Genomic DNA, 27,509 nt, shown 5'->3' on the forward strand with positions numbered 1-27,509 from the left:
AGCAATTGGAGTATTAGGGCCACCAGTAAATTGCATTGTGTCGTCAGATTCCAGTTTTGGGGGCTTTAAGGAAGTTTGGATTTTTATTTCATATTGATTTTTATATTTTTATATTGATTATATTGTTTGTATTGTTGAAAAAGTACAGCTGTGTTATATCAAATTATATTTGTGACCTGTCAAAACAAAATGAGTTGAAAATCCCACTAATATTTCAAATTATAAGGAAAAATATTTCCCCATTTTGTTTCATAAACACTGTTTTGTAGTTTCAATATTACGAAAAAACATCGCAAAAATTCAAAAATACTCGTACAAATGAAATCTCAATTCATGATGTTAGTTTAGCTAATTTCATACACATTTGAATTATTTTGCATTAAGCTAAAATTGTGTATATTTTTGCTATCTGTCGATACCGACATCTCATTGGTCTACCTAGGTCAACTTCAAAATAAAGTGCCCATTGATTGATATGCTTTTTGCATGCAGTGCATTATGAAATACTGAGTCTATTGATATCAAATACCCTTGTGACTTAATTCACTTATTTTGGCTCTGTTGCCTTTATTTTAAAAAATGTTGACATTTACTTTACTAATTGAAAAAAAATACTTCTGAACCCCAATCCACGGTGACAATAACATTTTATTCCTGTAAAGCAACAACATTAATTAAATTTGAATAATTTTAAATGGTCTCCTTTTCCATGAGCAAAAGTCTTCAGGTTCATGATTCAATTCTATCTACATTTTACAAAGCTCACTTTTTTAAATAATACATCTTCGTAGCTAATTGTTTAATGCCTCCCCTTTTCATGTCATTTTCCTTGTTTTATGACAATTTGTTTGCAGTTTGTGACTTTATTATTAAAAACTTGACTCGACTTGGTGTAGCCATTTTATACTGGAATAAAAAATCCACAATCTTTCCCAGAACAGTCATTTTCGCATACCACATTTTTCTGTGTGACCCTAATACTCCTTCATAGGGATGGACTGAGGGGTGGCCCCCTAAAAATGTAATTGCACTATGAGTAGGAATAAGAAAAGAAAAAAAAAACACTGATGCATAGTGCTCATGTTTCAAATTAATTAAAAAAAAACGACTAACATGCAGTGCAGATGAATATAAAAGTTTCCCTTTCATATACAGTCAAGTTACCCTAGTGCTGAAGGAATTGTTGTCAATGAGCTATAAATGACGGCAACATGTTAATTACAGTAATACCTCATTTATCACGGTTAACAGGTTCCAAGACGTGCCGCAATAGATGAATAACCACAATGTAGGGACAGTGTTTTTATCTATTTATCTATTAATCTATTTAATTGTATTATATTATATTTGGACGTTTAAAAGACTTTTCGTACGATTATTTAAGTCTCAAAGTAGCCAGTAAAATATTCTCTAATTCTGAGTTGTCGTTCCCTATTTTAAGTTTGTACTATGGTTCCTACACTATAATTTTTCATACATATTTGGTCGATCTGGTGAATCTGCGAAAATCCATCCGCAAAGTGGCGAGGTATTACTGTAGACAAATTTGGTGATTTAAATCGATTCTAACATTGCAGTGAAAACTAAAAAAGAAGGAAACAAAACATGAAAAAAAGTATCACAAATACAAAAAACACTAACTAATTAATATTGGTTAGTCAGCCCACCCCACCATGGCACGTCTGCTTTTTTAATTTCATGCATAGATAATTACAAAAAAGTAGTAGTTATAGCAACTCTATTTCAAAATGTAATTAAAGGTTCTTTATGTTGCTTTACATTAAAAAAAACATTATACTCAGTCCGATTTTTTGTGTATTTTTTAAAATGTGCAAGCATATGAGAACATCAGTGCCTTTTTTTTACATACAAAATCACAAATAGGAACATTCACGAGTTTCACTTGAGGTTCAAGAAGCGAGTGTTAATCCAAATGATTGAAATAAAAAATGCAGAATATAGAACAAATATTACCGTATTTTCTCGCATATAAGCCGTATTTTAACTTAAAAAAATAATGACTGAATCATGACTTTACTGCGTTGCTATACTCCTATTCACCAGAAGATGTCAGCAAATTAACATTTATCATTTGTTGGATACTTTCTGTTTTGCAGTAAGAAAACAACAATTACTGGGCGAATTAGTATAAAACCGTTTTTTTTCTGTACGTATCCCTATTTAATTTTTCTGAAAATCAGCACGAGAATGAATAAATAGCTTTTCCATTTCCCCCCTTCTGATGATGACTTCCCATTCGGAATGTGCAATCCTTTTGATTTATACAGTATCTTAGAAATATCTCTGCGATGACCAAGTGCGGCTTGTACGTGGGGGCGGCTTATACGCGAGAAAATACGGTAAGTGCCTCACATCAGTTGACTGGCTTCCATCTGAAGTTCGGCAAAGGCAACCTTAGATTTTTCTCCGCGAATGTAACCCAGTTCATTGTGGTATCTTTGTCAGTTAATTGTCTATCTATCACTTGATTTTTTTTGGTCCGTATCTCTCACAAAAAGCGTTACACTGAAAGTACTTTCGTCTTTTTCTTTTGTGTGTCAGGTATCATTCGCGACTAAGTATATTAATTATCAATTGCCTTAAAAATGCATCAAATATTCATATAAAAACAAAAACTTTTTTTTTTAAATCCAATACATTTTACCTAGGAGTACTGGCAACGAATGGAGATGTTTCTCATTGACGTCGCTAGACATCCAATCCATTTTGGGGTAAGGGTCAACCCTTACTGATTTCAGGTTGTCGTAACGATAATGAGGTATAAACTTAACTCGAGTCCTGTGAACAGATCGCTACCTAAAGCCAGAATGTTGGAAAAGCGTGGCTGTTATAAAGGTTTCTAAAACTGGAACTAAACCTTAGCTGTACTGATAGTCTGGAGTCTGAATAATAAAAAGCGAGTATGGTGATTTTTGAAACTTCCTTAAAGTCATTTGAAAGGATTCAACAGAAACACAGTATACCTTCCAAAACTCTTTCTCTACTATTTTGCACCAAGTGTTGAAAAGGAAAAACCTGCTACCCTACACCAAGTGATTTTAAAGCTTTCTATTGTTAGTAAATGGTCAGAAGTAAGTGAAATACCTTTAAAAGAATAAATGCAGTAGTAAACAATTAGTCACTCCCTTTATACCCGACTTCATCAATAAAATAGGTTACATTAGACACTAAAACACCTTCAATAGTGAGGCAGTCAATATATTTTTTAAATTTCATTTGGAAAAAAATGGTGCTAATATTTCCCTGACTTCCTGAAGTGTGCAGACTCATCGCCACTAACCCCCTGCCCCTCTCCCACCCTACCTGAAAGAGTTGTCAAGTATGGCGAAAGAACGATGTGGACACACAGCAGCATGAAACAGAGCACGCCAACGCTTAACGAAGCATGCAAAGAGAAGAAGATCGTTCCCACAGTCTCCCCTTAAATAACTCGTGGTTTCCTCTTCGTTGAGTCCGGGCTAACGTGAAAAACTGGCAGCTAAAGAGATATTGGGAAGAACTTTGAAAAACCTACTGCATTAGGAGAGAGCATCGTCTTGTCCGACGTAAGGGTGCTCAATGCTCCTTGTCCTGTTTTCAGGCTTCTGTTTCCTGTCAGAGAATATACACAAGTAAGCAAGAAATGAATCAAGCATGAACGCAAATTTGTCTGGACAGAGAAAGTACTTGGAGAGAGTGAGAGAGAACAACCATGAAAGTCTTTTTCATGGCAACGCGCTCGTAACATAACATAGATAAATTTATATGAACTTGGATTACGATGCAGACACACTCAAAATTTAATTTAATTTAACCTTACACTAAACTTAATTCTAATTTAGTTTTAAAATTTGATACCTTCTCCCGGGTTGGCTCTATTCGCCCCGCCTCAACACTGACTTTCAGATGCAACCAAGAGATAGACCAAGGGGCACTCGTATGTCGAGGTACCACTGTACTGTGGTTGAATAACGGCTAATTGGCAATCTGTGCTTAGTATAAATGCTACAAAATCTGTTTTCATTCATTAAATTTTCAAGTTTTTAAAGTTAAAAAATGCTAAAAATATACTGATAGCACGCCAATGTAGCAGTATTCATTCATTCATTCATTTTTCAAACCGCTTATCCACACAAGGCTCGTTGGGGTGCTGGATCCTATCCCACTCAATTGGAGCCTATTCCAGCTAACTACGACCAGTAGGCAGGGGACATCCTGAATCGGTGGCCAGCCAATCGCAGGGCACAAGGAGGCGGACAACCATTCATGCTTACACTCATACCCAGAGGCAATTTAGAGTGTCCAATCAGCCTACCATGCATGTCTTTGTAATGTGGGATGAAACTAGACTACCTGGAGAAAACCCATGCAAGCCCGGGAGGATATAAAAACTACACACAGCGAGGACCGACTGGGGATTGAAGCCTCGACCCTAGAACTGTGAGGCAGACGCACTAACCACTCGACCACCTGGCCGCCTTCACTTTCTCAGTGATTGCAAAATCAGATGACAATAATAAATCATTTAAAATCAATTAAAATCATTTAGGTGTGAACAAATGTCTGCATTCTTACATCTGTCCTGATGTGCACAAGCTGCTGCATCCCTCTTTACGTGCCCAGTCAAAGGGGTTCCCGAAGGAGCGTTTCCTCAACATGGTTCTCACCAGAATCTGACCAAAAACAGAATTTATCATTTTGATTGAATTTAGTAACTTAACTAAACTTAAATAACCATTAGAGAGTGACCAACAAAAACCCCATGCAATTATTTTAGGCGAATAGCCTAATGTCTGGACCAATTTTACTAAGTATTACACCTATCATTATCGGTACATACCACAGTTGCCAAGCTTGGAATATGTTTCACAGAATTCTCCACTTCCTCTTCTGTCACTTCTATCAGCATATAACAGTTGTCATCTTCTGGAGGGAGAGGCTCTGCACCATGCCTCGTCACCCATGGGTGGACCTGAACACAAAATTAGAAATTCATAACATCCCACTTAGCTACTTGAAGCGCTTTCAGTAGTCAATTACAGTGGTACCTCGACATACAAGTACCCCAACATATTTATTCATTTAAGTTACGAGCGCGTTACAAAAACTCCCCCCTTCTGTCCCGCTCTCTTTCCCTTCCGCGAAATCTGTCTAATTTTAGTACTATTAAACACATTTTAGTACTATTAAACCACTCATTATTTTTTTTCTTTGTCAATAGATGGCGAATTAAAACAAATAAAAATGTTTTTCCAATCCAATATACTATTTTTGGTGTTTTTTCAGAGGGTTGGAACAAATTCATTTGTTTTTAGTTCATTTCTATGGGAAACGTTCATTTGAGTTACAAGTAAATCGACATACGAGCTCAGTCCCGGAACGAATTAACCTCGTACCTAGAGGTACCACTGTCTTTTATTTAAAGTATTTACCTTCATCTGTGGAATTGATATTCTTGTTTCAGGATTCTTGTCTAGCATTTTCAACAACAAATCCTTCAGGTCATCTGATATCTCGGTACTGTTGCAATACAACTCTTATTTAAGTTTCATGGTTAGAAATGTAAAGGTGTAAATAAGACATACTTACTTTACAGGTAATTCCACAGGTTGCGTCTTGATTTTGTGATGCAGACTGAGGATGCGTTCATCCATAAATGGACACTAACAAACAAATAAGCAGATGTTTTGGGTCCTATTCATACTATCAAAGAACAAAATAATCTATATTAAAATAACTCACCACTCCAAAGACAAAACAGTGAAGTGTCACACCCATTGCCCAAACATCCAAAGCCTGTGGGAATATTAAGAATGCATTTATTGTTATATGAAATTGAATTGTAAGAACCATTACTGGGCTTGGTTTGACTGCTTCGCATAACGGTGTCCAAACTACAGCACATGGGCCATCGGCAGCCTGCCACAGTTTTGATTGCCCCACAGAAAATTATGAAGATACCATTGAATATGGCCCACAGCCAATTAATCAATACTTAAAAATATACATATTATATACTTAATTCTCTTTTTAACATATAAGATTGGAAGGATTTGATTTTTCTGAAAGCGCCCAAAGGACAAAAAGCTTGGACACTCTAGGCTTAGTATTTCTGGTTGCTGCTGACTAGATAGCCGACTTCTACGTCACCTTGCCGGAGAAGTTCTTTCGAGTATCTGACAGCGTTTCGGGGGCAAGGAAGGCAGGCGTTCCCACGGTGCTAGTCAGGAGGGCGTCAGCTCCTTCAAACTGGTTGCTTACGCCGAAGTCCGCAATCTTGATGTGTCCGTCCTCGCCCACCAACAGGTTGGAGGGCTTGATGTCTCTGTGGATGATCCTCTGATAATGCACTGTAGAATTGAGAGAATAAGTTATTCCTCACTGTGACAAAATCAACAAGCCATGATGTATTAAAATGAATCAAATAAAGTGGTACCTCAATATACGAGTGCCCTCGACATATGAGCAATTTGAGATCGGAGTAAAATTTCGGGCAAATATTTATCTTGAGATACAAGACAAATTTTGATATACGAGCAACTCCCCCGTGTCATGTCTCTACGAGCACTAGGGGGAGCGTTGCATTTTTTCAGTGTTTTTTTTCCCATTAGTCAGTGTGAATGGCTTATACTATATTACTTCTCGTTGGCTATTTTGTGTATCATTTTGGGAATATTTTAAAGGGAAGTCAAAAGCAAACAGTCTTCGATAGGTTGCATCTGAAAGGAGGTGGGGGCGTGGCAAATAGAGCCAACCCGAGAGAACACAGGTATCAAAATTTAAAACAAAATTAGATTTTAGTTTAGTATAAGGTTAGATTAAAGTTATTTTTGAGTGTCTGCATCGTAATCCGAGTTCATTTAAATGTGTTATGTTACGAGTGCGTTGCTCTCTCTCCCGAGCTCAGTCCCGGAACAAATTAAGCTCGTATCTCGAGGTACCACTGTAAAAATAGAGCTTATCTGAGTTATTGTCGAAATAAAAATGGAGTCAAAGACTAAGTGACTACTAAAAGCATGTGTTCAGGACTCACAATACTCGATTCCCCTGAGCAGATCCTGGAAATAAAAGCGAGCCTGATCCTCGCCGAATGGTTTATCTGTTGGCACCTCCATCACAGCCCTGAACATACACATACACATGCACACACACACACATATATGTAAACACGTGCAATTAGCAATCAAAACTAATGAGGTTGATCTCATTCCAGTCAACAAACAACAATAAAAGAGGATTAGGCTTACCCCTGCTTGACCAGCTCAAACACTGTAATGCAAACATGTAATTAGTAAGGAAAGCTTTGCAGCACGTACAACAGAAAAATTATTAACTACAGTGGCTATGCCATGTTCACATAGTTAATATGACTTTTTTATTTCAATATTTCTCTACAAATGTGCAAGTATTGGGCAGTAATGTGACCTGGCCACAACATACCCATGTACAGATGGTCCTCACTGGGGTCATCCAAAACCTGGCGCCAAATCAAAGAGATAAAATTTTAAAAATACACACTGAAGGCATCCATTTCCCTGCACTCATGTTGAGAAACTAAAATTAATTAAATCGTATTTAGCAATTGTTTTTTCAATTGATTCCGATCCAAGTAAATTTGTTTCTGAATAGAGGTCTAGCAGAACAAGCTCAGAATTCAGAGGTTTTTGGTTTGAATGACAATCTGTCAGTAGGTTTATAAACAACTTTCAGGAATGAAAAGTGCACTTGAGTTGATGGAATATGTTAAACATTCATTGAATAGGAGGGAATGAACATGTTAAGATTGCAAAAGAATATGTACTTGTTTTCAATCGAATTTAAATTGCATGTTTTTTCTGGATTAATTTGGTGCCTGATGAGGAAAAAACATGTTCATTGAAACAAATGTTAGCATTGTGTCCTTTAAAATGATGTTCAAGTTGAAAACATTACACACTTTAGCAAGTTACACTGGAACATGAGTAAAGAAGAAAACAACAGAATTACAAACGTGAATAAAACAACACTACATCTAAAATATGTATGCTCCCGAATTTCAATGTCCAAATATTAAAGATATTTGTTTTTCTAGTTTTTGTAGTCCCAATGGAGGCCAAGGCACCCTTACCTTTTGCCATACATGTATTCCTACTTGTATCTATCAATTTAATTAGTAGTCTACTACAAAAGCTAACTATAATAAAAACTGTTAATCACCTCTACAAGTTTGACCACATTAGAATGGTCCAGCTTTTTCAATATGGCAATCTCTTGGTAGACCCGCTCCAGAGGCCCTTTGGGCTGAGGGGGGCCCTCAGCAAATGCTTTGACACCCCGAGGGGGTGGTCGTCCTGACAGGGGAGAAATTAAATTGTAGTATTAGTCGTAGAAAAAAGCTTAAAATATGTAAGAATAGTTACTTACGTGGGAAACCTGCTTGCCGCATTAGCCTTTTCTTAGACAGAACCTTCATTGCCTACATGGATGTGAATGGGAAAAGTTTACTTAGGTCAAAATATAATTTTTGTATTCATGCAAACTCTTGTACTGCTTTTGTCAATTCATTTAAATATATTTTTGCAACACAGAAGGATATTTATCAAAACTGCAGAAGGTTTCAAATCAGCAACTAAAAATTATATATTTTTTTAATTGTTGGCGAATGTTATGAAACATTGACAGGGGGGAATTTCAGAAAATGCACCCTTTCTTTCTCTTTCATATGTTGCAGTGATGTTTAAATTGTATATAAAACATTACTTCCACAGGTAATACAGATTTTTATATTGAGGAATTTTGAATGTGCAACCTGGTGGAATAATGTTTCTGGCCACTATAAAAAAAATCAACTCTCTACGTTGCACGGTTTGGACAAACGTAGCAAGAGAATCTTAACATACACACACACACACACACTCACAAACCAATAAATCACTTTGCCCCCTAGGAGAGTAATTAAAACTATTTGGAAATGACATTCTGTTTGTGTCATAATGTTTAATAACCATAGCAATCCACGGCAAACGTGAAATGTTGGACTGATGTATTTTTGCTGATGTGAGAATTTCACAAGCGTGATATATGTGTGTGATTATGTGAGAAGTGGCAAGGGACCAGAGATGCAAGAGTGTACACGAGTGTTGTGCATATTTATGCATGTTGTGTCGAGCGTGTCAATGACTCACATAGTAGGTGTTGTCGTCTTCGTTGTAAGCAAGCTTGACAACACCATAGGAGCCCTGCGTTGAGAAGGGAGCAAACCATAAACTGTAACAGGAGCCATCGACGTGCAATAAAGCAGCTGTCAATGCTTCATGAGTGACAACAGATGATGACTAACACACAAGATCAAATATGAAAACATGAGCATGAGTTACAGGAATGACAACAGTGCTATAAGCCTCATCTCTCTCTGAGTCTTTCATTTGTTATTTTAAGATAATTAGGGAATTGGAGATTAATGCATTAAGCTCTCACAGAAATGAAAAAGGAAATTTGATAACACGCCTGAGAGAAGGGAGAGAAAAATAGATTGGTTTCTGCTGAGAAGAGCAGATTGAAGAGGCAGTGCCAATGTCTCTACTTCATAGGAGTCTCTTTCTTATCTAGTTATAGACATGACGTGCATTAGGAATGGGCATGAAAGTCAAGTGTTAAGAATATCAATCCATCCCATTTGCAAAAGCTTACACTCTTTTCATCAGTTATGTCCAAACTATTTTTCTCTGAAGGTCTTTTTCAGAAATATCAAAAGATGAGAGGCCCTACTTGAAATCTATCCAATTTCATTAGCTAAACAGAGGAACGGAAATGGGTTAAGAAAAAAAATCTTTAAAAATAAATAAATAAAAACATTGGATAATGGACCCTATTGCGGCTGATTCTGGGAGCGATTCATTACTTGGGAGTGGCTCATAGGAAATTGCAAGGCTCCTGTTCTACATATTAGTGTCTTCAATTAGATTGTCGGATGCTTTTTTTCTGGGGCAAACCAGATTGCTGTATAAAGACCACACAAGCACAGAGGAGGTCAAAAGCTGAAATTCAAACAATCACTGCGAAAATATCCAGAGCGTCCATCCACTCATTCTAATGGCATGGTATATTTTTTATAGGCAAACAATCTTAAAATGTACTGTCTCATCTGTGATTTATTGAATTAAAACAGGTAGAAACTAATTGATTTTATAGTTTACAGCGTTTTATTTAAAGAAACCATAAAAATTTGTAAAATCTTAATTGATCTTTTTCCCCATCAGCCTTTGCTCAAATGCTAATTCCGACATTTTTTTTCTCCAAATTAAGAGCCATTTACACTAAATACAATTGAAAATCTACATTGACAAGTAGGATCTACAGAGACTAGCACAACTCTTTGGAGAGTCCTATTTATACCAGCCTCTCATTCAGCTTAGAACTATCAAGTGGGCCGGCTGGTTTATACAAAGATTTGAAATTAGGACAGTCGGGTGGTGTCATAAAGCTCATATCCTGTTCTCCACGACAAATACTATTGACAGAAAAGCAGGAGGTGTAAGGGGAAAAGTGACGGGGGAGTTGGTAAATGGAAGTGATTCGGTTGTACCTTTCCAATCTCATCTTTCAACTTGTACTGGTTGAGTTGAACGCAGTCCTTGAGGAGAAGAAAGAGAAGATGAACGTCTTAAATTTTCAAATGAATGGAGCAATTAGATGCTTGAAAAAAAACAAAAGCTTTTAGCATTTCTTAAAAACATGAGCGACATGGAAATCTTATGAAAGCTGGTTGACCTTGTGTGTATTAAATGCTTTGAACAGTTTGTTAGAAAACAAAATAATTCAACATTTTCAAGAACCAAACACCTATTAAATTATCCATGTACAGAACTGCATTGCTATTACAGCAACTGTTGGGGTTATTCTGGGATACTATTATAAATGTGAGCATAAATCATTATATGTATATATAAATATTTTATTGTAAAACGTAAACATTCTAAATAACTCGAGAAATAGCGGAATCATTCTTTTCTTATCATGCAGTGTTTTCAACTCTGCAGATAACTTTTATGAGATTTACAAGAACATTTTGTCCTCCAGCCGTTCATTTATTTTTTCCTCCCAAACAGCAGGTTCAAAAGATGGATGAGAACAAAGACACTGCTGAAAAATATCTGAAGCCAGACTACAAAGAATCGTTTGCTATGGAGGAAAAAAGTGACTAGGTAAGTTGCTATTTTTAAAAGCAGCGTTGTTATTGGGGCGGCATGTTAAAAGAATCTGCACTCTAAATATAAGACGAGGAACAAACCCCATACTATCCATATACAATGGTACCTTGAGATATGATCTTAATTTGTTCCGGGACTGAGATCGTATGTCGATATTCTCGTAACTCGAACAAACGTTTCCCATCGCAATGAACTAAAAACTGATTAATTTGTTCCAACCGAGCCAGGGAGACATTTTGCACCGGTGAATCATAATATCACATAAACAAATTTAAATGAATTTGGATTATGATGCAGACACACTCAAAAATAAATTTAATCTAACCTTACACTAAACTTAATTTTAATTTCGTATTAAAATTTGATACCTTTCTCTTACCGGGTTGAGTGAAGGGGGGAAGAAAACACTGAAAATTGCGAATTAGAACAAATAAAATGTTTTTCCAATCCAAAATCCTGTTTTTGGTGCTTTTTCAGAGGGTTGGAACAAATTAATAGGTTTTTAGTTCATTACTATGGGCTGATTTGAGTAAATCGACATACGATCTCAGTACCGGAATGCATTAAGATCATATCTCAAGGTACCACTGAATGTTAATTTGCTAAGTGATTTTCAAAAGCAACTGAAAGTGATTTCATGTTATACAATACCTGGAGGTCTGTGATAGAGACACTATGGGATTCCACAGTGGGCCTACGTGACAAGCGTGGAGAGGAGTGGGGCGATGTGATGGGAGAGTAGGGTAACGACGGATAAATGTAGCGACCGTTGAGTCCTGGGGAACTACAGGGCGATGTCAGCGTATGCGAGCGTTCTTGCAGCGACAGTTTCCTGTCTGACAAGCTAAGCCGGGCTCTTTGCTCCTCACTGGCAGGCAACAGAGTCCCTGAACGCCCGACAGCATGCAAGAGGATGTCACAGGACAGATTGGCGAATGGAGGCGTTTCCGAGCTGTCCATTTCTTCTACCTATAATGAGAGCAAATATAGGGACAGTAAAGAAGACAAATAATACGATTTTTTTTCCCAACTACAAAAATTTGACATTTAAACAGACTTGTGTAAACATTTCATTTCTGTCCCCTGAATGTCTACGAGTATGTAAATATCATTCATATTTCAAATCGCATTTTGATTTTGAAGCGTTGAAGCCTACTTAGTAAGCGATGTCATCTTTATGTTGCGCTTCATCCTACCTCCTCCCCGCCAGGCGCTCCAGATGGTGTGCTAGGTTCACATTCTGTGACCACAATTTGGGACTCCATAGGATCTGGCGACGGCGTTTCAGGGTGGGTGTCCAACGGTGCTGAGGGACAGCTGCACAGCAGATCGGGGAGCGGTTGGGAAGGTTGCGGAGCTAGTCCATGACCGCCGCAAGCGGCACCGGGCTCAGCGGCAGGCCAAGCAGTTACGTGACAAGGGAACATGCTGCCTTTTTCCAAACACCCACAACATCTGCTCCATCTGATGGAAAACTCAAGGGAGTTTTGCCTAAAAGTAAAATAAAAACAAAAACACTGAAGGACAGAAAAGAAAATATTTCTAATGCAAACTACTACGACAACTAATCTTGACTTAACACAGCAAAATGGGTACATGGGATACGAAGCATTGAGTGATGTTTTATTAATTGGGAATTGTTCCAAATTGGCCTTTTCTCGAGTCTGTCTCTTTCATTGATTTGACGCTCCATAGCAATGAAATATATATACTGTATACCGACAATTTTCCCAGGTAATTGGAGGAGAGGGATAACCATTCACGCTCTTACTCATACTTAGGGGCAATCCCTCGATTTTTGCAGTTAATGTAGACCAGATACGGCCGCAATAAATGAAAAACCGTGAAGTAGGGTCACCCCAATTTAAAAATAATTATAATATTTATTTTTATTTTATTTTGGTGCTGAGTCCTAGTAGCAAGCTGATGACAGGGGGATGGCTTCTGCTTGTGAATTTAGGCGTGGGTTTTCACATTTTTATGAACGTACACATTTTTTAAAATTATTTTAAAAGAAATTCCCCCAGAAAAAATAACACAATGTAGTGAAAACGCTATACTTGAAGCTGCGATATTCGAGGGATTACTGCATGCAAAACCCATGCAAGCCCGGGGCGAACATACAAACTCCACATAGGTCTACTGACCTGGGTTCAAACGTAGTACCCCAGAATGGTGAGCCCGACACACTAACCACTCACACATTGGGACAACTTAACCATTTTGTAGACACTACTTAATATTTTTTTTCCTTATTGTTTTCTAAAACGAAAAGTATCTGTCACAATAAGCGCCATGTTTGCCATTATAATAATAATAATCATCATCATCATCATCATCGGACAAAGGCTTTGTCATCATCATCGACTCGACAACAGCCTAATTGTCATCATCCCCAGCTGCGTATGGCGAAATTAGTAGTGTTTCTCCATAAGGTGTGCTTTCCAGGCAAAAAGCTCAAATAAGCGAGGAAGCATTTGCTGTCTGAAAAAGCCACAAAACCTCGAGGAAAATCTCTGCAAGTAGCCGCAGTCACTAAAAATCTGTCTGCAGCCTTTAACTCTACTGATGCACTGTGATCACAGCAGCTCAATTGGAAAAAAAATCTGAAAAGCAGTCTGATTCAAGCCTTTTCAAACAGCAGCTGCCCACTCCAGATGCTCCACTACACATGGTTTTACTTTTCCTACGATCAGTGAAGAAATACTGGGTTAACAAACAGCTTGTATGAGGATGGTGACCTAAGTCACTTGAATAGAGCATTACAAGCAAACGCAATCCTAAAGAAACACAGGTACGAACGAGTATGGCATGGGGCCATTTGGATGAACAGAGGATCTACTGATTCATTAAGAGATTAACAAGGCAACTCTGTGAGTGATCTCTGTAAGAGATAAGCTTGTGTAAATGGACGGATGAGCATCCTCAAACGACTACACTTAGATACTGACATCATACCTGTCAACTGGTACGTTCTCGCCGTAATTGGTACAACTGAAAGCCCATTTTTATATTGGTACGCTGTACACATGAAAATGGTACGCTAAACGGTGATTTTGAGAAAAAAAAATAAATTAAGGCACTTTCTAGCCATTTTTCACCATCCGCCATTGTTTCTTCCCGGAAACGCATGTCTGCCAAGTGATATATCATATATCACTTGAAACGAAAATGAAACGAAATGTTTATCATGATCTTTTTTTTTTAGCCAATCAGAGGCGCCGGTACATATAATATGTACCGGCGCCTCTGATTGGCTAAAAAAAAAAGATCATGATAAACATTTCGTTTCATTTTGGAACTTTGAAAGCAATAAACACATAAACATACATTTTCTACTTGTTGTTCGTGATTTTTTACAAAAAAGTAAAGTGGTAAGATTTTCCATGTATTTATACATATATGTAAGGGCGAAAACAAAATTTGGTAAGATCACAAATGGTTCGAGGTTGACAGGTATGTGACATAATCACAGCTCAAAAACAAAACACCCCGAATCTTAAATACAGTCTTTACTGCATTGTTAAGTGAGGTATTTTAATAGACTAATTACTGTTAAAACTACTTAACTAGCTTTTTTTCAAAATTTAAGTGTGGGCCTCAATTTCCAAGTAAATTTGTCTTACCAAACAAAGTGACATGAAACAGATCATTCCTAGTATTAGCGTTGGGCCCTGACCTCGTACCCCCAATGCTGTACATTTGTTTTCTGTTCTGGAGTATTTGAAGGCAAACAAACTGAGGCTCGAGGTAAGCTCTTGAAAGCCAACTCCGAAAATGTACAGTGGTACCTCAAGATACGAGCTTGATGCGTTCCGAGACTGAGCTCGTATGTCGATTTAATCGTAACTCAAATGAACGTTTCCCATAGAAATGAACTAAAAACAAATTGATTTGTTCCAACTCTCTGAAAAAACACCAAAAACAGAAAATTGGATTGGAAAAACATTTTTATTTGTTCTAATACGACATCTATTAACAAAGTAAAAAATAACTATTGGTTTAATAGTACTAAACTGTGTTTAATAGTACTAAAATTTGACGAATTTCGTGGAGGGGGGGGACTTTTTGCACGGCAAGGCGCTCATAACATAACAATTTTATTTAATGAACTGGGATTACCAATTTTATTTAATGAACTGGGATTACGATGCAGACACACTCAAAAATATGTTTAATCTAACCTTACACAAAACAAATTCTAATTTTGTTTTAAATTTTCTAATTCCAGGTTGGTTCTGTGGCCCCGCCTCCAATTGCAATTTCATTACAGTGCCTTCTGTTTTATCCAAAATTCCAAATTATTTATTTTTTAACAAGTATTCCTTAGTTTGGTATCCAGACATCATTTTAGTATCCATTTTTAAAACATTTATTTATTTGTTTGTTTGTTTTTTTAAATAGGAGAGAGAAGCCCGACCCAACCCGAACCCAAAGTAATGATTGACATTTTAGGCCTGACCCGAATTTCGGGAAGGGTCAGATTTTGGCTCAAGATCATACTTCTACTGTATAATAACAATAAAAGCATTCAATTCAATGTGGAATCACAAACTGTGGTCGAACATTATGATCAACCATAGTTTGTGATGAATAAGAGTGGAAAAACTGTTGATATGATTCATATCAACAGTTTTTTCCCATCTTGGTAAACAGTTATTAAATGCCATTTTTCAAATTGGATTGAACTGAACACTCACTGACCTAAACAATAATTCGTGAATGCTTTATATGCCCCAACTAAAGTCGGTAATATGAACATTGCACCAGCTGAATTAATACATAATAACAACCAAGACAAGTGTTGTATTCAAGGTGTTTAAGTAAAAGCGTTAGGATTGCATGTCATCACGAGCGTGTCAAACAATGATGTGTTCAATGTCCTAATTTTTCTCATGGGCACTTCAGTACTCTCAATAATGCATATTCCTGTTGTAACACAAAGCTGCGAGCACTAAAATAGAAATAAATTCGCAATGCTGAGGCGGAAAGACACTTGATTATTAATTAATCAACAAAAAAACACATTGCTGGCAAGCGATCCGAATTCATTTAAGGGGTAATAGTCGCCGAATTCAGCAGGCTAACTTGGCTAACGTTAGCCACTGCTGCCTCCCCCGGTCGAGGTCCAGATGTTGTCAACACGGGGGGCAAGGATGCTCGCATCTACTTAACAGATTTTTTCTATTGGAAAATAAAAACTTACCTTGTCGTATTACTTAGGTTTACACAAATGTGTATGGTGCGATTTCCGCGGTGGAGATGTGAAACCTAGCTGACTCCAAGTGAAAACGACCAATGTTGTGACGGAGTGAGCAAGTGCCTCACAACGAAATACTATTATCATTCAGAAAAAAAATGAAAAAAGGAGATCTGAGGGTGCAGGGGGATGAGTGAAAAATGAAAATAGATAATAAATCAGGGAGAAGCAACGTCCACTGAGTGAGACTATTGGCTTTAGGATAAATATTGTTTATCTTATGACCTAAATTTTATTCACCCTTTCGTTGGATGGTGGTACATTAGCGCCTCTAGTGGTGAATAGGGAATATGCCTAGGAGTGCAAAAATTAAATGAATAAATGATAATGTAAGCCAAATGAAGAAACATTTGCAAACCACTATTAGTATGTGTGAGGCTTAATTTGCAGGCTATGACTAGTGTTGTCATGAAGCTTGGTCAAAAAGGCTTCATCAGTTTATAGAAATACTACTAGAGTATACTTATATTAGGCGGCCCAATGGGGCGAGTGATTAGCGCGTCGGCCTCACAGGTCCTGGATTCAAGTCCAGGTTGTCTGTGTGAAGTTTGCAGGAGGAAACAATACAATGTTAACTACATTTTTGAATACATTTGAATAGTGCTGAAAATGACTCGAATGCTTAAATCCACAAAAAAAAAACAATACGCTTCAAATTGAAGTGTGTTTATTCTGGAATAAAAAAAAAATCTGAGGAAATCCAAGAAATACGCTGCAACATGTAATCTAGAACAAACAACCAATTAAAGGTGAAAAAAACTATACAAAAAGCAAAAGCTGCAGCAATTATCGTCTCTTTTGGAACATATTCCCTCTTCCCATTCCACCACGGCCTCTGCCTCTGGCAGCCACTGTAGAGAAAGACAAGAACAATTTAGCAACTTTGAATGTACCGATCTAAATATTTTCACCTCTGAGCCAATCCCAACACCTGAAACCATAAGTTATAAACATATTGTAGAGCCTAACTTAAATTTTATACCAGGTTAAAAAAAAAACATTTTATACTGGACATAATACTATTATGTGGTCAGCCCTGAACAGGATTGTGTAAATCAAGATTTCAAAGCGTGTGACTGACCTTGTGCTTTGAGAATAGCTGCCTTTCCTCTCCCGGCACCAGAGCCTTGGTTTTTATTCTTCATACTCTTTAGCATGGGCGCATTCTTTAACATGTCAGGTAAAATAAGGAAGCGAATCTTGCTGCCGCGGATGTACACCTGTTCCAGCTGGGCCACACGCCCATCACGATAAGTCACTGTGATGTTAGACATCTGCCAAAAAGGGAGGAAAAGCAGAGGTCAAATCCACAACTCTATGTTCTTCTTGCAACATCAATACAAATTACAATAGAGACTATAATGTTTTCAAGTGATACTTCATCGTTCCAAGTCTCAACTTGGCCTAAACCAGTCAGTAACACAGCATAAACCAGGGGTGGCCAAGTCCGGTCAGTTATCCATATCTCCCTCCTCTAATAACCCTGAATCAAATGATCAACTCCACAGCAAGCTGCCCAGAAGCTTGATAGTGATCCAAATTATTTTATTCAGGTGTGTTGGTGGAGGGAGATATGGAAAAAAGTCCGGATGGGGGCTCTCACTTTTGAATAAAGTTGGCGTTAAAGAGTTCCCAAATTTTGAGTCAAAACTGGGCGTCACAAGCAGTATCCCACCTGGCAGTTCATGTTGTCCTCGGCCTCAATAAGCTTGCCCCTGTACACCTCTCCAGTATTGGTCTCGCAGGTCACAATGTGGCCCTCAGCCTCATGCAGGACCTTGATGGGCACGCCGATGGACATCTTGAGCTAGGTTTCTAAAACATGCAAAACAGAGATTATCCACTTGTTATATATTGGCGCAAAATTCTTAATCATGGAACAAATGTATAAATAATGTTTGAAGGGTGAACAAAAATATTTTATCATCATGACATCATCACAAGTGGTTAGCACACTGGCTTCAACGTTCTCGGGTCGAGGGTTCAATCTCAGACTGGTCCTCACTGTGTAGAATTTGTATGTTCTTCGGAGGCTTGTGTGGGTTTTTTCCAGGTACTCTGGTTTCCACCCACACCCCCAAAACATTCAGAGTAGGCTGGTTGAAATGCCCGAAGATAGGAGTGTGAGCATGAATATTTGTCTGTCTCCTTGTGCTGGCAACCGATTCAGGTTGTCTGGAATGGGCTCCAGCACCCCCCGTAACCCTTGTGAGGGTAAGTGGTTCGCAAGTTGTAAAAATAATTTTGATTCAAATGCCTGTGGCGCAATCCTGCCTCTCACAGGACAATCTTGGTACTACAAAATTCATTGTTGCCCGTTTTTGTGGTCGTGTTTTGTTCATATCGACTCTAAAAGAGCAATAAGAATTGGAACTCAATCGTTTTCATCTATTTGCTGTTTTTTCACGTTATAAGCAATCCAGGTGGATGCACAACACTTACGTGAAGGAAGTCGATGTTATTACAAAGGTATAGCGACATGGATATACCCACAATTAGAACATTGATTGCCACAATGCCATGATCGGTGAAAAATTCAGTGAAATTAATGTATGCGTTTTAGTTATTAGTACATGTTTAAAGCGTAGGGCATTAGGTGGCGCGCGAAGCTATTGCACGCTAACTTTAATGGCTACCACCGGCTAGCAAAGAGCATCAATAAAGACAATCAAGTTGAAACAAATCAGAGAACAAAAACACTTTAAATAATTACTCATAAATTCGACCCGATCTCTATACTGTGATTATAACAAACCAGGGTGGCAATTGATACAAATCTCACAACATCATGTAAAAGAGAAACTGTTGGACGAAAGAATGAATTACGGCCACAGATTCAATCCACCAATTGCACAAAAACGATATGGAATTCTAGTACCGATCAACTTTAAGCTTTGAAGTTGTATTTACCTGGGATGATGTGAATGAAAACGATTTTTCTGCTTGATAAATTAACAAAAGTAACCCCACAACGTGCGTTCGTCGATTTCTTTAGCCGTATGGAGCCTTTTTCCGCCTTCCCACAATGCAGCACACATTTACAGAAAATACTTCCGCTAAGTCACATGGTGCATTGTGGGAGTTGTAGTTTTTTACGTGGGGCGTTCCTTAAGTCATTGTACTATATTTAATACTGGATGAGTTTTTCCTCATCAAATGTGTCTATCAAAGATGGAGTTATCAGAATTAGCTGATCAAACGTGTACAAGTGTGATGGATGCTGTAGGCACAGGACATTTCTAACGATTATTTATCCATTTTGTATACCGCTTATTTTCACAAGGGTCGCAGGCGGCGCTGGAGCCTATCCCAGCTACTTGCGAGCACCAGGTAGGGTTACCCTAAATTGGTGGCCAGCCAATCATTGGTTAGACAACATTTAAAATTCACAATAGCTAGAGGCAATTTCGAGCATTCAACCAGCCTACCATGCATGTTTTTGGGATGTGGGAGGAGTACCCATAGAAAACCTACGCAAGTATACAAACACCCCACAGGAACGTCTGAACCCTCCATCTCGGAACTGTGGGGCCGACGCACTAACCACTTGTACACCGGGCCACCACTAAAAATGAGAACACATTATTTATATGTATGATTAAGCATAATTTTTAATTGTAATGATACAAAACTGTAACAAAAACACTTGTATTCAACCTCATTAACGAAGCATGAGTAATACATTTACATAGTATAGAATGAACTAATGCTACATGAGAATGAATGTGTCGGTTCCTGAACACAAGGCCATGTCAAGCACTTAAAAGATCTTTAATGATAGACAGCTAGTCTTTCATGAAGTAAAAGGGGTTTTAATGGTGAAAGAGAAATTGTAATGGCACAATAAAAAACATGATCAAATAACCCTGCATTTGATTTCCATTGCATTAAGCGCTACATTGGCGTCAGTGTGAGGCCTCTCTGTAAACACCCCTCGCTGAGTGGTCTGTAGCGTAGAGCCTTGTGTACTGTGTGCATGTGTGTCTATGTCTACAAACGTGACTCTAAAAGCAGCTCCATCGCGGGCATATGGTCTCATATTTGACCTGATAAAACAATCTTGTTTTGGTTGCAAAATCAGTGAAGCGATGACCTGTTGCTAAGCAGTTATCAAATCGCTCATCAAACCAGACCAGACCTTACCAAGTTAACGTGGGGCTAGATAAAATATTTTATTTGACACCCCTCACTCATTTGTGAATTGCCTTCCTGTTTCCGGACAATACCTAGTTGTGTTTTGGCCCGTCACAACCGGGAATTAACATTTTCAGCACTAAATCGAATAAGAATGTATGCCAAAAATACGACAGGACAGTTTCGACTTTCACCATTAGCTTCGATGGCAATAGAAAAAAAGGAGGAAAGAAAAAAGGATGGATTTTGTGTACAGATAAAAAGGATTTTTGGTGAGTAAAATGTGGCTATATTCCTAAATAAAATTTCAATTGTATGAGGTTATTGTTGATGCTTTTTTTATGTGTCGCAGTAAATGTTTTATAGCCATAAAATTAATTTAAATGGTTGGATTGATTCAGACCTAGCTGAAGGCGTCTGTTTGAAATTCACGATCCCCCACTCAATTGCAGCATACCATGCTGATACATAATTGGATTAAAATTGCCTCGCAAAACATTTATGTGACCTGAACAGAAACTTCCTTTCCTGTGACATAAACAGAAATTGTGAGACATCTAGGATTTCAGGGTAACAGAAATAGAGTTAAGACACACTCAGTGCACGAACATTTCCTTGGACACGCCAAAGACTATAGAACATATTAAACATATGCACGATTAGCTTTTCACTGACAAAAATTAGGATTATAATTTTTGTTATGACACTTCTGTTAATTCCATCGTGTGGTTATGGGAGTAGGGAAGACTTTGAACATTGACAAAGAAAATACAGCTTCCAGTCTCTCTGTCTTCCACACGGTTGATCCCTTCGGGGTATGAACATTGCCGCTGTTGCGCTGTTGTATTTCCATTGGGAATGCAAGTGTTTGGTAGAGTATCCAAGGTTGACGCCCACTGGTTGGAATCAAGGATGTAACTGTCTACGGTGGTGCCGCACGATGAATCGTCTTTACTGATATGTGAAAAAGTCCGCTTGATACTCCTCGTGTCTCGATCCTCGGCACTCCCTACCCGGACACCATGGCCATCTTTCTGGCCCAGAATGTGCTGGCGTAGAATCCTCCGAAAAGTCTGTCGGAACTCCCGAATGCGGTAGGCGTAGATGAAGGGGTTAACGACAGAATTGGCGTGGGACAAGATGATGGCAATGTTCATCACCCAGTGGTGCGGACGGTTGCAGCTGTCGCACAAGTAGTTAAAACAGTTGATGATGTGCACGGGAAGCCAACAAAAAGCAAATAGTCCCACGATGATAGCAAGAGATTTGGCGGCGTGCACCTCCTTCTGGAAAGTGGAACGAAATGAGGACGATGGTTTTCCAATAGCAGGGGTCGCAGGGCTGATCTTTTTTAGGCCCATCAGGTGGAGCTGCCGCCGGGCAGCCATAAAGATATGAGCGTAGACCACAAGCATCACCATTAGGGGCAACATCACACAGCCGAAGAAATTGAAATAAACCATGTAGTCCATGGTAACAACTCCTTCGAAGAAGCACTCGGTCAATCCTTCGGGGCAGCTGCTGGAGGCGGTAGAGGTGGCGTTCAATCCTGTGCAATAAAGTCAAGTTGACATTCATTCATTTTCCATACCGGGCTTCCTGTTAAGGGGGTTGCTTGAGCCTAACCTAGTTGACTTTGGGCGAAAGGCAGACTACAACCTAGACCGTGTCGCCAGTCAATCAGTCATAGGGCACACAGAGAGACAAACAACCAGCTGCACTTATAGACATACACCACCAGCGGGAATTGAGGACGCACCTGTCCGCACCGAAGTCAGGCGAGTGAGTCAAGTTGACATTCATTATCAATATAGGAATTAATAAACGTTTCCGTTTGCGGAAAATTTCTTGGTTGCTGTAGCAAGACAGACACAAGACACACAAGACATTGTAGAACTAGGTAAGAAACTGGAGCCACACACAGGAGGTGGGGACATTCTGCAAACTGAAACTGATGTTACCACACAGTCCCTCAATAGTCTGGAGGTTTTAAACATCATCTACTTTGCCTAAATCCTCCTAAAATGTCCTATCACCTAATCAGCAGCAGCGGAGAGGCCGGTGGGGGGCTTCAAAGCACAAGCAGAGACAACCATTTACTAACCCTCACACTCACCTCGGGGCAATTTAGAGTGTCCAACCAGCCTACAATGTATGTCTTTGGAATGTGGGAGGAAACCAGAATACCCAGAGGAAACCCACACAGGCCCGGGGAGAACACACAGGTGGACCGACCAGGATTTGAACCCAGGGCCCCAGAACTGTGAGGCCGACGTGCTAACCACTCATCTGCCGGGCCGACCAAACCAGAATTTTCATGGTGCAAAATTAAAAACTACACTTACTTTTGTTCCAACCCAGCATTGGGGTCAGGCCAATGGCTATAGAGAGGAGCCAGCACAATGCAATGATGCCCTTTGCTCTGTGCCCTGTTACCAAGCTGTTGTACCTGCAAAATAACAATGCATAATTAAATACAAAACTGAAAGTTACTCTGAGGCCTTTCATCATAAAGTCATGAGAGAAAATTCCTACTAAATACTACTAATTTTTAGTTCTAAATCTATTTTTTTATAGCTTTGGACAGAGGGAATCTGGGTTTTAAGCAGGACTGAGTATTTTGTGTTGGTTTTCCACCGTTACTCTAGAGTCTTCCCATGCGACTCGCTAGTCTTTAGTCTCAGATACAAGGCGAAAACCAAGCCGTTATGCAACTGCTTATGCAAATGAGTCACCTGCTGTGGCTTATGTGAATACAAATATCCTCTCAGTATGGAAGAATGTACTGGAGCTCCGGGTGAAAATAAAAGCTTTAATGAAGCACGTTTAAACAACAGGAGCTTGGGGTGTGTTTTGGCCAAATGACAATCTTTAGAGCAGTGTCCAAACTTTTTTCTCCAAGGATCAATTTTCAGAAAGATCTAATGATTTAAGGGCAAACTTGAAAACATTTCAATTTCAAATGTTAAAGTTTGATGTATAGGAGAAATTCACTACTAATTCTTCCATCTTACCTGAGTGGGTTCTTGATAGCGATGTATCGATCCACAGCAATTGCCAGAAGGCTAAAGATGGAACTCTGTGTCAACACCAGGACGAAGCAAGCGATGAAAAGACATCCATGGAAATCAGCACAAAAGCCAGTACTGGTGTCACGGTTCATGTAAAATAAAAAAAATAATAAAAAATGAAGTTGGTTATTTGTTGGTAAACTAATTGAAACCCTTTGGTATAAAAGGCCTGTTTTTTTGTGCCCATCTGACATGTTTAGACGATTCATTCATTTATTTTCTGTACCGCTTACCCACTAGGTTTGGTTTAAAATATTCAACCAGCCAACAATTAATGTTTTGGGGAAATCGGCGTACCCAGAGAAAACCCACGTAAGCATGAAAACTACACGCGGAAAGGTCCGAACCTGGGAATCAACCCTCAATCTTAGAACTGTGAGGCCGACTGGGCCCCCACAAGTACAAACAAAATGACATAAGCTTAAAAATGTTTGGTTAAAAGCAGTATAAAAATGTAAATAGCCCAACCTAAGTGTTTAATTATTTATAAATAAATAATTTAAAATTATTTTTTGACAAATTACATTGTTCTAATACACTACATATCTATTTTTGGATATCGACACATTGCATGGCCTGTGTTGGTTGTGCAGAGTTTGAAAGTTCAGTCAAGACATTATTTTGTATTCATATTTAATACACAGTTGGGGCCCTGGGTTCATATCCAGGTCGGTATACATGTGTGGAGTTTGCATGTTCTCCCTGAGCCTGCGTGGGTTTTATCCGGGTACTCTTGTTTCCTCCCACATTCCAAAATCATGCATGGTCGGCTGATTGGACACTCTAAATTGCCCCGAGGTATGGGTGTGAGTGTGAATGCTTATCCGTCTCCTCGTGCCCTGCGATCAGCTGGCCACCGATTTAGGATTTCCCCCGCCTCTGGCCCGAAGTCAGCTGGGATAGGCTCCAGCACCCCCTAGCAGTTCAGAAAATGAGATGACATTAAATGTAATACTCTATTAATAATGCAAATCTAGGAACCATGATCAAAATAGATGTTGATGCCTAAACAATTGTTTCTCTATTCTCATCTCATTTCAGCCTACCATACATGTTTTTGGAATATGGGAGGAAAATGAAGTACCCAGAGGAAACCCACGCAGACCCGAGTTGAATATGCAAACTCCACACAGATGGACCGACCTGGACTTGAGCCTAGGACTCCAAAGCTGTGAGGGAGACATGCCAACCACTCATGCCTGTTTCTCTGTTTCACATCAAAAATATTTCTGCCACACAGTAAATGTCCCACAATTAAATCAATATTAAAAAGGATTCTTAATCAAGAGCTCAATTGAATACTTCAATAATCGCTATTTTCAGCCCTCATATATTCAGCTGTAAAAGTGATTTATTTGCATTCTGTGTCCCTTTCATCTATTCAATCCAACGTGAAGGGTGTCCTTGATACCTGATAGAAATGGCGAACGGAATGGCCAGCAGGCCTACGGCAATGTCGGCTGCCGCTAACGACACCACAAATAAGTTGGTGATGCTCTGCAGGTTGGAGTTGAGGCACACAGCCCAGCACACCAGAATGTTCCCGGCCACGGCCAGACAGGCGATTACCAGCTCCAGGCCAATGTAGACCAGCTGGTCATTCTTCAGCATGGTGCGTCCTCCTGTCTTCTTTTGCACCCCGATTTGCATCCTACAGCTACATTTGAGGAGGAGACGGGAAACGGCCGTGGCTTGGACGACAGGGCTTGTGACACTCAGCCGAACCTCATGACGTAGTCTCTGTCCGGGATGTTCTGGCTCCCAATTTAAGGGCACTGATCTGGTAAAGTAAGCGGAGAGAATACAGACTGAGTTCCTGTGCAAATAACAGGTTTGCCCACTGAAACACAAACACAAGCTCATTTAAAAGCCATCTATCTTTACATGACAAGGGGAACAGTTTGCTTCTCACGCCTGGCCAAATCACACAATAAGCCTTTTTTATTCTGAAAACATGTTTCCTGTAACCACACCAACCATGTACAGTACTATTTCAGACCCTTCCCCTTTACTGATAACATGAGGTAACCAAAAATATTCTGTTCAGTTTTAAAGGAATTTATTAAAAAAGCGGACAGATCCTTTCTTTTTCTTTTTTTAAAAACAAAATCAGTAGTGAATTAGAATTATTTTGCTCTTACTGTACCAGAACCTGTTCAAATGTTACTTTGTCTATAAGCTACAAACCTGAGGTATACTGCAATGTGTTGGGTGAGAAAAATCATGTGACATGATGATCAATTAAAAAAAAAAAAAAAAAAAAAAAAAAAAAAAAATATATATATATATATATATATATATATATATATATATATATATATATATATATATATATATATATATATATATATATATATATATATATATATATATATATATATATATATATATATATATATATATATATATATATATACACATACATACATACATACATACATACATATATATGTATATATTTGTGGTTTGAATGAGCAAGAATAATGTATTTTAACATAATTCACTCAGACCAGACAGAAAATTTAAAAAATAATTCTTGAGGAATCAACTAAATGAAAATAATTAATGAAGAAAAAGGCATGATTTTAAGAACCAAGCTCAAATATTATTTATTATTAAATAAAAAAAACTAAATTCTTTGATAAAAACCTATGAAATTTCACAAATACGGGATGAATAAAGTTATCCATTAATCAAAGTTTTGTCTGAACCTGGTTTGTCAATTACAATGAAAAAATACACCACATTTTAATTATCGGGAGAAACAAACCATGATTATTTGGGAAAATATAAATATCTAATAAAAAAATTATTTCTACATTTGGACTGATTCCAAATACTTTTTTAATAGGTTCCAAAGGGTTGTGTCTTTTTTTTTTTTTGCTAAAGCTGACTTAATATTGATTGACAACATCAACAAGAAAAGTAAATATGACCTAATTCTGGCACAAGTGGAAAATATGACACACATCAATAAGAGTTTAAAACAAATCCATTAAACACTGTTAAGATAACTACATGCTATTTTAAAATCACAAATCTTGTTGGTCTTTGAATGGAATTTGCTTCAATTTTACTTCAATTGAGGATTTTATTATTCAAGCAAAAATGTCTCCCCACCCAAAAAAACAACGAGAGTACAACTTCAAAAACATAGTTTGTTAAACTACGAAAATGTCAACATAATCATGCATCTAAATAAATAGTTCAATTTACTACAGTATTCCGAAATGATCCCCCAGAAGGTAATTTTCTTACAGCATCAGATTTCCTACATACTAAATAAAATGTAGTTGTTTCTGATGCAAAAATTGAATTTTCTTGCAAAACAGATCAGCTGCATACTTCAATTAGCTTCAAGCTATGTAAAATGTCCACAAATTCAAAAACATAAACCAAATATGAGTCTTCCTTTTGAACGTAAGTACATTCCCCACAATTAAGCAATTTCTTGACATGCACATAAACGCTTCTCACCTATGTTGAGCAGTCGCTGCATCTTTTCCACACGTTTTCCATTCATGGTTGTCTTTTCATTGCCGCGTGCACACGTAAACCCCACAATGATCCTGACTGACATGTAGACTGGCCCAAAGTCCTACTTTTCCTTTTGTTCTCGCGTTAGAATCCTTCTCAGAGCCTGAAGGAATTGCAAAAATGCTTTATCCCGCAGCCCAAGAAAAGAACAGCTTGTAGGAAAAACCCTAAAGACGGTGTGACATTCTTATAATATTAATAACAAGTCAAATAATGTGGATTTTCCTCACCGAAACTGTTGTCACCAGGAGACAGATGTCTTATTTGTCCTTCTTCCAGATGGCTTAGGCAGACCAAAACACACACACACACATGCAA

General features: G+C 38.3%; 3 protein-coding genes across 3 annotated transcripts; all 3 read right to left on the minus strand.

Moving 5' to 3' along the window:
* Positions 1-2,018: 2,018 nt before the first annotated feature.
* camkk2 (calcium/calmodulin-dependent protein kinase kinase 2) lies at positions 2,019-16,701 on the minus strand. The gene is made up of 17 exons (XM_077737256.1): positions 16,396-16,701; positions 12,386-12,680; positions 11,841-12,158; positions 10,565-10,612; positions 9,165-9,218; positions 8,404-8,455; positions 8,197-8,330; positions 7,441-7,477; positions 7,248-7,269; positions 7,034-7,122; positions 6,151-6,350; positions 5,743-5,796; positions 5,590-5,663; positions 5,433-5,520; positions 4,841-4,972; positions 4,576-4,673; positions 2,019-3,612 (listed from the first exon to the last, which is right to left on the minus strand). Exons 2-17 carry the CDS (start codon positions 12,614-12,616, stop codon positions 3,540-3,542), a joined length of 1,704 nt encoding a protein of 567 aa, XP_077593382.1. The 5' UTR covers positions 12,617-12,680; positions 16,396-16,701; the 3' UTR covers positions 2,019-3,539.
* Positions 16,702-17,099: 398 nt separating this feature from the next.
* snrpd3l (small nuclear ribonucleoprotein D3 polypeptide, like) lies at positions 17,100-19,507 on the minus strand. Its single transcript, XM_077737357.1, has 4 exons — positions 19,360-19,507; positions 18,125-18,264; positions 17,531-17,723; positions 17,100-17,300 (listed from the first exon to the last, which is right to left on the minus strand). Exons 2-4 carry the CDS (start codon positions 18,248-18,250, stop codon positions 17,236-17,238), a joined length of 384 nt encoding a protein of 127 aa, XP_077593483.1. The 5' UTR covers positions 18,251-18,264; positions 19,360-19,507; the 3' UTR covers positions 17,100-17,235.
* A 541-nt stretch (positions 19,508-20,048) lies between these two features.
* LOC144211038 (adenosine receptor A2b-like) lies at positions 20,049-27,509 on the minus strand. The gene is made up of 6 exons (XM_077738023.1): positions 27,422-27,509; positions 27,132-27,294; positions 25,066-25,434; positions 23,598-23,729; positions 22,929-23,032; positions 20,049-22,132 (listed from the first exon to the last, which is right to left on the minus strand). Exons 3-6 carry the CDS (start codon positions 25,302-25,304, stop codon positions 21,282-21,284), a joined length of 1,326 nt encoding a protein of 441 aa, XP_077594149.1. The 5' UTR covers positions 25,305-25,434; positions 27,132-27,294; positions 27,422-27,509; the 3' UTR covers positions 20,049-21,281.

Source organism: Stigmatopora nigra, chromosome 17 (assembly GCF_051989575.1).
Source record: "Stigmatopora nigra isolate UIUO_SnigA chromosome 17, RoL_Snig_1.1, whole genome shotgun sequence".
Lineage (NCBI taxonomy): Eukaryota > Metazoa > Chordata > Actinopteri > Syngnathiformes > Syngnathidae > Stigmatopora > Stigmatopora nigra.

What these genes read in the sequence shown, in the direction of transcription:
- camkk2 (XM_077737256.1), bottom strand. Translation starts at nt 12,616, where the DNA reads ATGTTCCCTTGTCACGTAACTGCTTGGCCTGCCGCTGAGCCCGGTGCC. An exon ending in TGAAAGATGAGATTGGAAAG is followed by an intron (nt 9,219 to 10,564) that starts GTACAACCGAAT and finishes TTCTCAACGCAG; the next exon opens with GGCTCCTATGGTGTTGTCAA. An exon ending in TGAGGACCATCTGTACATGG is followed by an intron (nt 7,270 to 7,440) that starts GTATGTTGTGGC and finishes TTTGCATTACAG; the next exon opens with TGTTTGAGCTGGTCAAGCAG.
- snrpd3l (XM_077737357.1), bottom strand. Translation starts at nt 18,250, where the DNA reads ATGTCCATCGGCGTGCCCATCAAGGTCCTGCATGAGGCTGAGGGCCAC. An exon ending in AGGACAACATGAACTGCCAG is followed by an intron (nt 17,724 to 18,124) that starts GTGGGATACTGC and finishes CCTTTTTGGCAG; the next exon opens with ATGTCTAACATCACAGTGAC. An exon ending in AGCTATTCTCAAAGCACAAG is followed by an intron (nt 17,301 to 17,530) that starts GTCAGTCACACG and finishes CTTTCTCTACAG; the next exon opens with TGGCTGCCAGAGGCAGAGGC.
- LOC144211038 (XM_077738023.1), bottom strand. Translation starts at nt 25,304, where the DNA reads ATGCAAATCGGGGTGCAAAAGAAGACAGGAGGACGCACCATGCTGAAG. An exon ending in CCGTTCGCCATTTCTATCAG is followed by an intron (nt 23,730 to 25,065) that starts GTATCAAGGACA and finishes CCGTGACACCAG; the next exon opens with TACTGGCTTTTGTGCTGATT. An exon ending in AATGCTGGGTTGGAACAAAA is followed by an intron (nt 22,133 to 22,928) that starts GTAAGTGTAGTT and finishes TTTATTGCACAG; the next exon opens with GATTGAACGCCACCTCTACC.